The 12,340-nt window shown below is 37.7% G+C and overlaps 3 protein-coding genes across 4 annotated transcripts in view; all 3 read left to right on the top strand.

Annotated features, from left to right (window-relative positions):
* Positions 1–12,340, top strand: part of LOC309492377 (uncharacterized protein) — a 232,020-nt gene that overhangs the window by 126,607 nt on the left and 93,073 nt on the right. The gene's annotated exons all lie outside the window — the stretch shown is intronic.
* LOC309492569 (extracellular superoxide dismutase [Cu-Zn]-like) overlaps positions 1–12,340 on the top strand; it is a 50,037-nt gene that overhangs the window by 3,295 nt on the left and 34,402 nt on the right. The window lies entirely within an intron of this gene.
* LOC309513169 (extracellular superoxide dismutase [Cu-Zn]-like) lies at positions 7,881–8,569 on the top strand. Its single transcript, XM_082188909.1, has one exon. The coding sequence runs from the start codon at positions 7,896–7,898 to the stop codon at positions 8,547–8,549; it is 654 nt and encodes a 217-aa protein (XP_082045035.1). The 5' UTR covers positions 7,881–7,895; the 3' UTR covers positions 8,550–8,569.

The following is a 12,340-nucleotide window of genomic DNA, read 5'->3' as shown; positions in this document are numbered from 1 at the left end:
AGATACAAAAAAAAAAAAAAACATCTTCAGCATTCAACATGCCCTACTTAAACTACTTAAAACTCAAAACATACAATGGTGGCACCCGCTGCTTACCTAATGGTTTTAGCAACGTGTTTCCCTAGAGATGTTGCAAAAAATGGAAGTCGCGTGACACACTTCCCTGGTCACTACTCCCTGGTCGGCTGTAAACCAATATAAAGAAAACATAAAGACTTCAAGTTTTTACATGCTTTGAAAAACAACAAATCACTGAGAGAAAACAAACTGTTGGTTAAAACAATTGAAAAGATTAAACAAAGAATCAACCCATTCAGGTGTAACCGTCGAAATGATGACTGACAGCCAACAGCACCGCCCTAAGACAGCCAACAGCACCGCCCTAGCAGAGAAAGAGAAAGTAAAATAAAAAAACAACATCCTCTGAGCACGTAACAGATAGTCATGTGCATTTGATCTACAGATGGTGGACAACCAGAATGCCTATTACCGCCACGCCAGCCGAAAATAAACCAGCTGCATTTCAAAGTCGTCCCCGAAATGACCGCCAGGTGGCGCAAAGGGACATTGTGCAAAACAGCAGCAATTGCCGTATTTTAAAATGTAAGTGGGTTAAATATAAAACCCTGAGCCTAATAGGCATATTTTTCATTAAATAGGCCTATTAGGCTACAACAGAATAGAACCAAAGATAGAATCAATTTTAGAACTGAAAAAATAGAATCAAAAGTTAAAAATAGAGACGATATTAGGAGCAATGACGCTGAATATTTTTACTATTCTATTGAGGAATTAGATAGGCTAAATGAAGAGCTCTCGTGAGCGATATAATTGCATAGTAATTTATAGTGATTTCAAAAGCAGTCCTTAAAAAAACAAAAAAACATGGAGTAGTGTGGCATCATTTTTGAGAGATTACGCGGAACGCGTTTTAGTTAAGATCCTGGTTTCAATGCCCTTAATGTATATTGGCTAGGCTACTGCTTTAAAAAAATGTCACAACGCGTTTTGAGATTGTTTTGAATTAAACATTGAAGTTTAAAATGTAGTGTTTTGGCACACCAGGCCGAGTGGCGTTACGCATTGTTCAAAAATCAGGTTTTATTCTGGCATGTTGAATTGGCGTTAGAATTTTTTTTTAGATTTATTAGATTTAGATTTTAGATTTCGTTAGATTTATTTTTCTCATAACAGCTAAAATAACTTAATATATGCCTTGTCTTAATATGACCTACTTAATATAGGCAATAGACATATAATAGCCTATATAATAAATTAGCAAAACTTGGCCACTAAATATTTAATTTTCAATTATTTTAATTATCACAATTAAAGTTTTAATTTTATTAAATTGAACAAGCGCAACAATCAGCATTTAATCAAATATTCTAAAAGATGTATTATTAATAATAATGTTATTTCAACATAATATTTCGTTTTTTCGACATAATATGTGTGCGTGCAACAAGCAAGATGTGCATTTGTAAATCCGGTGATGCGTGCATTGATTTTTATCAATAAACTAGTGTTTTCTGACAGTGTCGACTGCAAAGATGAAGTTACGATCGCCATATTTGTAGTGAACGCACCTAGAGAGAAATGCACATAAAGACATAATCAGAGAGTAGCCTTTTTCTTTTCGTTTTGAATTATTTCGTTTGAAGACATTTCAAGCTTTGTGTATTTGATGTATTTATCATGTCTGTGTGAGGCATACGCTGAGTTTCGTTAAGTTAGGAGGATGAGATGCGCTCCAGCTGACGTGCAATGCAAGTGACCGCGCGGGCGCCTCCATGATTAGTGTCTGTTATATTTGCTTCTCTTACTTATTAAATCCAGGCAATTGGTTGATGAAAAATTGATTAAAATTAAGATACAATTTATAGAAAACGAAATTCACTTTAAAGAAAGGTTTTCTACTAAACAAAACTTAATGAAGTGGTCAAAATCATGTCTGACCCACTCCATATCCATCTCTCCATATAATGCATCCTATCTTACTTGTGCTGTTCACTTTTCATAGATGAAAAAAAAAAATAACATTATAATATTTTAACAAATATGATACTAAATGAGATTATTTAATGGCTACAACAGTATAGTAGGCCTATAGAATCTATTTGAACAAATTGCTGCACATTAATTTAATTAAATGAAACCTTGTAACGAATTCACATTGTAGGGTAGACTGTGTACAGTTGAGACACCTTAAATAACTTGCGTTCGCAGCAAGCACAAGTTGTGATTTTTGCTGTGCACTTGCATATTAGTGTCAGCTGGGAAGGAAATATGGTGGTGTGGCGCAATGGATAAGACACATGCCTTTGGTGTGAGAGACCCAGGTTCGAATCCACTGTGAGACACCAATGTGTCCCTGAGCAAGACACTTAACCCCTAGTTGCTCCAGAGGCGTGCGACCTCTGACATATATAGCAATTGTAAGTCGCTTTGGATAAAAGCGTCAGCTAAATGAATAAATGTAAATGTAAATATAGAGACCAGACCTCTTGGAACTTTAATTGAATACATAGCGTTGGTAAAGCATACTGCAATTACATCCCTACAAATTTATTAGGCCCTACTGAAAATAAATGTATCGAATTTAAGCAAAATAGCCAAAATGTTAAGACTGTAAGCCCTTTGCTTTTTTACGTAGCCTATAAAGGACTCTTATAGCCGACTTTGTGTTAATTTAATTTGTAGAGGATTTTTTTTAACTCAAACATTAACACTGAAATAAATGAAACTAAATTATTGTACATTTTTTGGCACACCACGACGAGTGGCGCTATGCATTGTTCTAAAGCCAGGTTTTATTCTGGCATGTTGAATTAGTGTTCGACAAACGCGGCGGCGCGTTCATTTGAATGAAGAGCGCTTCTCGCTCACACACACTGGAACGTTAGGCCATGTCGCAACGAGTGAATCGTGGCCGAGTGGTTGAACTTACGTTACGATCATTTAGATGACACGGGTTCGAATCCCGAACTAATTTGGACTACTGATATTTTTTATTTTAGCCTATTAATGCATTTTATAGTCTATTGTTGATGCAGAGAGATTTGTCTAGTTTTAAAACATAGTTTTTTGCTTATAGCCTATTTACAAAATAAAATCACCATGCATTTCCATTTTACACTAAGGAACAAATATCCAAAATATCCAGCGCGAGAGAGGCAAAGAAAAACGCTTGTTCTTAATTTATGCTGCTTTGAACTTTTTTCGTTTTGTACCGTTTTAATTTTTTAATTTAGCTGCAATTTCTTTGACAATAGAAATTTAAAATGTTGCAAGAATAAGATTCTGTGTTTCTTATTTTGCATCACAAAGGGATTAAACTCTATTGATGCAACCCTGTTTAAATAAATAAACTGTCCCGACACTTTATTCATACCTTGAAATGTGCGATGGGTTTTCATGTCATCATGTCATCTTCGTCCGCTTATCCGGGGCCGGGTCGCGGGGGCAGCAGTCTAAGCAGAGATGCCCAGACTCCCCTCTCCCTAGACACTTCCTCCAGCTCTTCCGGGGGAACACCGAGGCGTTCCCAGGCCAGCCGGGAGACATAGTCTCTCCAGCGTGTCCTAGGTCTTCCCCGGGGTCTCCTCCCAGTGGGACACGCCCGGAACACCTTCCCGGGAAGGCGTCCAGGAGGCATCCGGAACAGATGCCCGAAAGCATCTTTTGCAGCGATTTTTGTGTGATCATATCAGTGAACACCCCTGACCACTCGGTGAGTTTCACGTCTTTGTAAACGAAAGTTTAATGCGTTTTAGGAAGGATTGTCCCAGTGCACCTATACACCCATTCTAGAGGTTTTGGGGAAAGCAAAAGAAACCTAAAATTCTCGGGACAGCAGCGTCTGTCCAAAATTTAATCTTAACCGTTCTATTTCATCAGAAACGATCTGTAAACAGGGCTTTAAGTGTAAAATACCGAACTTGTCCTTTAAGCGAATATCATTTATTATCCTTATGAGCGCTGTCTCTGTGCTGTGGTGTGGTCGGAAACCAGATTGAAAATGATTCAAGTATCCATTCGAGCATAAGAATTTGTTCAGCTGACAACTTTTTCAATGGTCTTGCCTATGAAAGGAAGATTTGAGATCGGTCTATAGTTGCCTAATATGGTCTTATCCAGATTACTCTTTTTCAGGAGGGGCTTGACAACTGCAGTTTTCAGGGAGTTTGGAAAACTCCCAGAGAGAAGTGAGGCATTTACCACTTCAAGAAGATCTGCTTCTAAACTGTTTAAGAAGCTTCTAAACTGTTTAACTCATAACACTCTACACACCATTCTTCCTTGGGCATGTCTCCTTTTGAATGTCAATTTGGGTTTCCCCCATCTTTGTTTCCTGAGCAGGAACTGGAGGTCCAGGTACCAGCTGCAAACCAATTAGTCCAGAGGTGCCGCCAGGCCTGGCGGAAAGCACGCACAGCCTTAGTGAAAGCATCGCAACGGTAGCAGAAACCAGTATACACTGTCCGTCAACTGCTAGATTCTCGTTGAGTCCGTGGATGAGTCCAATACCTAATGGATTGGGAGGGTTATGGCCCAGAAGAGCGGTCTTGGGTGCCAGCTGGAGACATCTTAGATCCAGACCTTATCAGAGAGTTCCACCGTCTGGATTCCAACCGTAGCCAACGGAACGTCAGGAGCCGTTCCTGAGAGAGGGGCTCCTGTAAGACTCCTCCTGCAATGACTCTCCAAGCCACTAGGGAGAGCTGTCTGCTCCTTCCTGCAATTACTCTCCCTGCCACTAGATGGCACCACCTGCTGTGAACTCTTTAGACTGCTCATCAAGTTAATGTGTTCCACCTGTATTTTGTCCCATTTAAGTTGGCAGTTTTCATTGAGCTGTGTTCAGTCTTGAGCCTACCATCTATGGACTTCCTGAGTCATAGAAGAGTTAAAGGGATAGTTCACTTTGAAATTAAATTTTGGTATGTTTTAGCTTACCTCAAGGGCATCCAAGATGTAGGTGTCTTTTTTTCCGCAGTAGTTTCAATTTTGATATTTTTAGGTCAAACCGTTCTTGTCTCTCAGTCATATAATGCAGGTCTATGGTCACTGTCTCAAAGAGCCTGCACAGAGTCCAAATTAAGGCGAGACACGGCAGGCAAAAACATCGTTTTTTTTTTACTGGTCAATTTTGAGATTTGGGGATATTTGTCTTCAATAACACGTCTTCTTTCAGACTTGTGTTGAAAAAAAGTCCGAAATACACATTTAGGTCTTTATTTTATTACACTTTGTCTGTTTGCGTCTGTAGATTTCTCATAAATTCAACAAAAGTTTGCGTTCTTAATCAACGTGCTGCTCCGCGATCTCTGCCGTCAGCCTGTAATCAGAAGCTCCGTTAGGAAGCTCTCTATGTTGTGTACAATCCTGTCGGATCCAAATATGGTCATTTCCTTTTTATCAGCAACCAATCGTGAAAGTAAAAGGGCTGAATGCGCAATCTCATTGGCTGATGAAAAATCTTTAAAGCCCGTTTTCTCAAAATGACTTTTCTCTCATTCTCCAAGTCCGAAATCTCCACTTCAGTAGCACCTATATACACCAAACTTTCCAGACTTGTACCTAGTTATATTATGAAGACATTTACAGAGGGATTTGTAAATATATTATTCCTAGCCTGATTTATATAACATTTTATTCCAAAAAACATGGCGAAATTTTTTTTAAGGCTATTGACAGTATTTTCTGATTTACAGGATAACAAAAGTAGATATCCATAAATCCCTCTGTAATTTTTTTCCCATCTAATATGTGAACACAATGAAAAAATCATTTTTAACCTGGCTTTATCCAATACTGAGATATCGTTTTTTTAAATATATGCAAATTAGTGCATATTTGATTAGATATTGCCTGATTTGCATATTTAAACATTAAATTACAGAAAACTTGTAATACATTTTTTTCTCATCTTAATGTAGGTAATCAACTGGGAAAGTTTCATGGTGATTTCTGCTAGTTAAAATTTTTACCCTATTCACCTGTAGTGTCTCGCCTTAAAACAATTCCCCATCGTTGCCGCTTCCTATTGTGTGACGTGTGCGTAGACTGGTGCATAGATATATACACTAGATGTCACCTCTTTCCAATGAAATGCCGTAGCCAAGGCGGCATCTATTGTATATACTATGCACCAGTCTGCGCACACGTCATACGCCAGGAAGCGCCCGCGCCTTCAGATCACTTGGACGTGGCTGAGTACAAAAGGTAAAAACGATATAAATACTGTTCGTTTTCTCACACAAACCGCTCGTTTCGTGTCTTAGGCCGTCAATGTGTACTTACGATGGGGAATTGTTTAATTTGGACGATGGGGAATTGTTTTAATTTGGACTCTGTGCATGCACTTTGAGACAGTGACCATAGACCTGCATTATATGACTGAGAGACAAGAACGGTTTGACCTAAAAATATCAAAATTGAAACTACTGCGAAAAAAAGACACCTACATCTTGGATGCTTTAGCTTTTGTGTTTCAATTCACAATATAAACAGCTGTTTACCTTGACTTTAGCCTGTTAGGTTCAGAACATGGTGTTATCTGTTCTGACACACATTGTTAAAGCATCGGTAAATTTGGCAGTAAAAATCCATTGGTTTGGTCTTGTTTGAGCTTGTGTGTAAAAGAAGTTCAAGCATTTAAAATTTGTGTCAATTGTATGCATTTTGTGTTAAAGCAACGAGAAATGTGTTAATAGTATACACAGGCAAACAAAGGGAGCTAAATGAAACACAGGTGAACTTAATTAGTGACTAACAGACTATCATGGTTAACTTGTAGCTCAACATGAGTTCCTATAAGAGCAGCCAAAAGGAACATTCTCTCAACCCCAGGTCAGGACTGCACACGGATTAAGCGTTGTAGTATTTTTGTGACTGCAATATTCAGGCTCCACACGGATTGAGGACGACTTTTCAGCTGTACGGTAGTGCACCTTTGCTGTTTTAGGCTTGTTTTGTTTTTTCTCCATTCCATTTTCTCCATCAACTGACTTGATTTAGTACAACTAAAAAAGGTTTAGTTTAAGCAAAAGTATAGATATTGTCTTTTATTTTACCTGTCCTTGAGAAAAATATCAGAATCAAAAAATCTTAACTTTATATTTAATATTGAATAACATGTAGGCTACAACAGATCAAATTAAGTGTACTTTAAAGCACAACAAAAAGATTTTTAAAACATAATGTACTTTAAAGTAAAACTCTTAGTTTGGCATTACTTTTTTTCTTTTTTTTTTTTAAAGTGTACATGTACTTAATGACACTCCTGCCAGCAGAAGCCCTATCATGGCCACCAGAGGGCACTTCTCCCTAGACCTTTTCCATTTCCATGAACCTTTGCCTGGACTCGTTTTAGTGTGATTACATCCACCTGTATGTCATTGGTTTGTATCATAGGAACTTTGGCTGGCAGGTGTGACGCTTATGAAAGTGTACGTGTGTACACTTAAGTGGCTTTTTATAATTCATCAGTGTTATTATCTGCAAGTTTTTATTTATTATTATTATTATTGTACTTTCAAGATACTACAGATACACATCCAATACCAATAAGCTAATTTTTTATTTTATTATTTTCACAAGGGTACATAGCAATTCAAGAGTTTTTCTAGACCGCAACATGGTGTCGGCCCCCATCTGGTACACCTGGATCACACACGGCCCAGATGTGGGCCGGATCTGGTTGATGTCTGGGTTCTTGTATGGTTTTCCGTTGCAAACTAATCTGGTTGTGCTATTTTTACCTAATGCAACTTCCATTCTCAAAGCTCCCTGCAACAAAGCTTTGACCCTTTATCAAAAATATTACGTTCTTAAACCAAATGGCATGATTTCACTGAATCCACTTTTCATTGTAGGCTTTAAAGATCAACATGGAGAAAATCATCCTAATATTCCCTCTGATATTGCTGGTGCTGCATATACAAGGAGGAGAGTTCCACAAGGAGGAGTGTTTGCCTGCCGAAGCTCCACAGCCGGAAGTCGTGGAGTTCGACAACACCATCTATGCCATTTGTGAAGTAACTCCCAGCCCCAATTTGCCACGTAACCAGCCAAAGATCTTTGGGCAAATCCTCTTCAAGCAGGTCTTCCCCAATGGAGATTTAGAAGTGAAAATCAACCTCCGTGGTTTGCCTGCCATCGATCGTCAAGAGCGTGCCATGCACATCCATCAGTATGGAGACCTCAGTCAAGGCAGCATCACTGTTGGTCCTCATTATAATCCAAACGGCGTTGACCACCCTCATCATCCTGGAGACCTGGGCAACTTTGCTTCCGAGAAAGGAGTTATAAGGCAGTTCCTGACGCTTCCAGACGCCAAGCTCTTTGGGCCTTATTCCATTCTGGGACGTGCGGTGGTGGTTCATGAGAAGGAGGATGATCTGGGAATGGGTTCAGATGAGGAGAGTAAACTCAGTGGGAATGCTGGAGAGAGAATTGCTCTCGGTGTGATTGGTATTACTACTCCAAGTCTGTGGCAGAAGACTGAAGTGCCCCCCAAGAAAACATGTGGAGGAAGGCACTGAGAGTCAAAGATGAGGGAGTCGGATATATGGTGGAAGGCCAGATTCAAATGGGATAATCATGATTTTTTCCTTGTGTATTCTTTGTATGTGTCCTACATTAAAGTATATTTCATAACCTGAACATTCCCATGTATTTTTTCTTGGTCTTTTCAGAGGCTTTTTGGCCAAAGCTTCCAATAGTAAATGCACTCTTAAAAATAAATGTAGGGTGAATGCAGGCAAAGTGGGCCGTTTAGTTTGATTTACTGTGCTCAATGGGTTAACACTTTCAGAGCATGACAATGGCCTTTAATTAAAGATACACTATTTCTTTAAATGATACAATGGTTTTGGTTGATGCAATATGACACTGGAGGGTGTGGCTAGATCTCAAGGGAGGACACCCTTATTGTTCAAGGTAGACATAACCTCTGACATAAGATTTTATTTTTGAAATTATAAGGTTTCTCGCTAAATGTCAACAAATGGGTATATTATTCTGACAGTTTGTTAGTACAGTTAACAGGGAATCAAAATGCAAAAAAATTTCTTGGTTTTCTTATAAGGTGTTTAAAGCTAGAATATGTAAGATTTTTGTAATAAAATAACCAAAAATCACTTGCAAAGTGTGATATATTTCCTGCAGTTGTGTACTTCCAGTATCCCAAAGATTTTTAATTTCAGAGAAATTCCCATTTTAAATTAAAGCTGCAAGCAGCATTTATCGGTGTTCAAGCATTTAAGGCCTTTAAGCACAAATGCATAAAAAGACTAAGTTTTATTTGGCAACCATTTAACCACTGACATCATACATGGAAAAACCATTTCCCGCCAATTTAACAAAGGAAATATATGGTTTTCAAAGCTTTTTTAACAGTTATAGCGCCACCTATGGTCCGATCTCCATAAAATTGTTCATGCTTGTTTACAATGTTATTTCACATATGCTCACCAATTTTCGTTAAGTTCTGAGTTTTCGTTTAGGATTTATAGGCTTTCGAGTGAATTTTGCCACGCCCATTTTCTAAATGACCCTGTTGTAGCCGTCCAAATGTAAAAGTTCAAAAGTTTTAGCACTTTGTGCTTGAACCCCTAATAATGGCTCATCCATGTTCACTTTCGTTCAAACATTATGGACCATGGCAAGCAGACTTTGGGACAAAAGGAGAACTAAAACGAGGATCAATATCGGCGTGGTGTTTTCGAGATGCCGTAAACTTCGACTTGACAGAGGCGTCTTGCATGTACTTTATTAGACAGTTGAGCAAATGTACATAAAACTGTCATATAGCTCAACATGATGAAATGTTAGAATATGATCTGTATGTTATTCTAATGTTGATCTAGCTTACTGCTAGTCTCATACAGACAAACAAACGCATAGAATAACATTACTTTCAATACACTCAAATGCAGTTTAGTGTGATAGTGTAGACCAAGTGAAACAGCGCTGCGTTACCTCACAAGTTTAATTCACCAAATAAACTGACTTGTTAACCCTTTTCCACCAAGGCAGTGCTGAGGATCAATATCGGCGTGGTGTTTTCAAGATGCCGCAAACTTTGACTTGACTGAGACGTCTTGCATGTACTTTATTAGACAGTTGAGCAAATGTTCAAAACCCGCATGGTGTTATCTGTTCTCACACACATTGTTAAAGCACACTTTTACACTGAATGTTTGCTGCTTCAATCCAGATGAGTACGTTGTTAGGCTATTGACTGTATGTAGGGTGACCACCCGTCCCGCATTGCGTTGTACCGCACAGCATTTTCACCCCTTGTCCCGCACGTCGCATATTGAGAAAATGTCCCGCATTTTCATCAGTCTGTCGGTTTTGAATGATCATATTAAGAAAACGTGCATGCTTTCTTTTGCCTTTTTAAGAAAGCATTTTCTTTATTATTTTTGCGGCATAGTTTTTCACCTATATTTAACAGCGCTTCCTCAGAAGTAGGCTACAAATACAACCGCCTTCTTTTAAATCCTATCCAATGGTTGAAAGTAAAGGAGTAAACACGGTCACTAGTAGGTTTTGACGGCTGTCAATCAAAATGTGGAGCGGTGATTCGTTCCATGTGTTCCCTGTCAGAAAACAAATGGATAATTCGGTCAATTAAAATAAAAATTTAACAGAATTGATCAACTTGTTGCCAGCTGTGGTTGTTTTGATTCACATCCTTTCTAAAAAATATGAAAGTTTTTGGTTTATAAGACATGTCAATGATCTAATTTCATGTTTTATATTTTATTAGTTCATTATTTATTTTGTTGGATTTTAATTGGACTTGGTCAGAACTGTTTCAAAAATAGTTATCTGCATGATGCTGCTGCCTTTGGGCTCAGTGATGTTGAATTTAAATGACATGTCAAATTAAGACATGTAATGTTACATTGTGATATAATGGTGTTTTCTGGAAGGGACTAAAGAACAAAGCATTTTTATCAGCTGAAAGGCAGAATACAAATGTTTTTTTTTTTTTATTAAGTTAGATAAGCATTAAATAACAGTTTCAGGTTATGTTTTAGTGTTGGTAACATGTCCAACATTGTCCAACACAAACGTATAATCGTCCCACATTTGGTTTGTTTGATGGTGGTCACCCTACTGTATAGGGTAAATTTAGTATAGGGTGAACTTTTTGAATCTTGTTCCTGACTAATAACCCAAATTACAAAAAAAAAAAGACTAAAACTAACACTAAAACTAATACAAACTAAACTAAAACTAAGCATTTTCAAAAAATAAAAAATAAACTAGCAAACCCACTTTAAAAACTAATTAAAACTAAACTGAATTTAAAAACAAAAAGTCAAAACGAAATAAAAATAAAAACTAATGAAAAATGCAAAACTATAATAACCCTGACAGAGACGGATGTAGTGCTAACTGTGTTAAGAGTTTTGGAAAATTGTTAAAAGTATTGAAAAATCTGTCATAGCAATCGTAAAAAAAAAAATATAGCAGTACTTCTTTTAATAAACACAAAACACTGGAGAACACATTGTGCAATGCAAGACAAAGAACTGAATAAACTGAGTGCTATATATAAACAGGCAAACAAAGGGAGCTAAATGAAACACAGGTGAACTTAATTAGTGACTAACAGACTATCATGGTTAACTTGTAGCTCAACATGAGTTCCTATAAGAGCAGCCAAAAGGAACATTCTCTCAACCCCAGGTCAGGACTGCACACGGATTAAGCGTTGTAGTATTTTTGTGACTGCAATATTCAGGCTCCACACGGATTGAGGACGACTTTTCAGCTGTACGGTAGTGCACCTTTGCGGTTTTAGGCTTGTTTTGTTTTTTCTCCATTCCATTTTCTCCATCAACTGACTTGATTTAGTACAACAAAAAAAAAGTTTAGTTTAAGCAAAAGTATAGATATTGTCTTTTATTTTACCTGTCCTTGTGAAAAATATCAGAATCAAAAAATCTTAACTTTATATTTAATATTGAATAACATGTAGGCTACAACAGATCAAATTAAGTGTACTTTAAAGCACAACAAAAAGATTTTTAAAACATAATGTACTTTAAAGTAAAACTCTTAGTTTGGCTTTACCTTTTAGTGTACATGTACTTAATGTCACTCCTGCCAGCAGAAGCCCTATCATGGCCACCAGAGGGCACTTCTCCCTAGACCTTTTCCATTTCCATGAACCTTTGCCTGGACTCGTTTTAGTGTGATTACATCCACCTGTATGTCATTGGTTTGTATCATAGGAACTTTGGCTGGCAGGTGTGACGCTTATGAAAGTGTACGTGTGTACACTTAAGTGGCTTTTTATAATTCATCAGTGATA

The sequence above is a fragment of the Leuciscus leuciscus genome, assembly GCF_965113295.1.
Source record: "Leuciscus leuciscus genome assembly, chromosome: 1".
Classification (NCBI taxonomy): Eukaryota; Metazoa; Chordata; class Actinopteri; order Cypriniformes; family Leuciscidae; genus Leuciscus; species Leuciscus leuciscus.
This window is presented reverse-complemented; position numbering and strand designations above follow the sequence as displayed.

Excerpts from the sequence above, each read along its gene's own strand:
- LOC309513169 (XM_082188909.1), top strand. The coding sequence starts at position 7,896 with ATGGAGAAAATCATCCTAATATTCCCTCTGATATTGCTGGTGCTGCAT.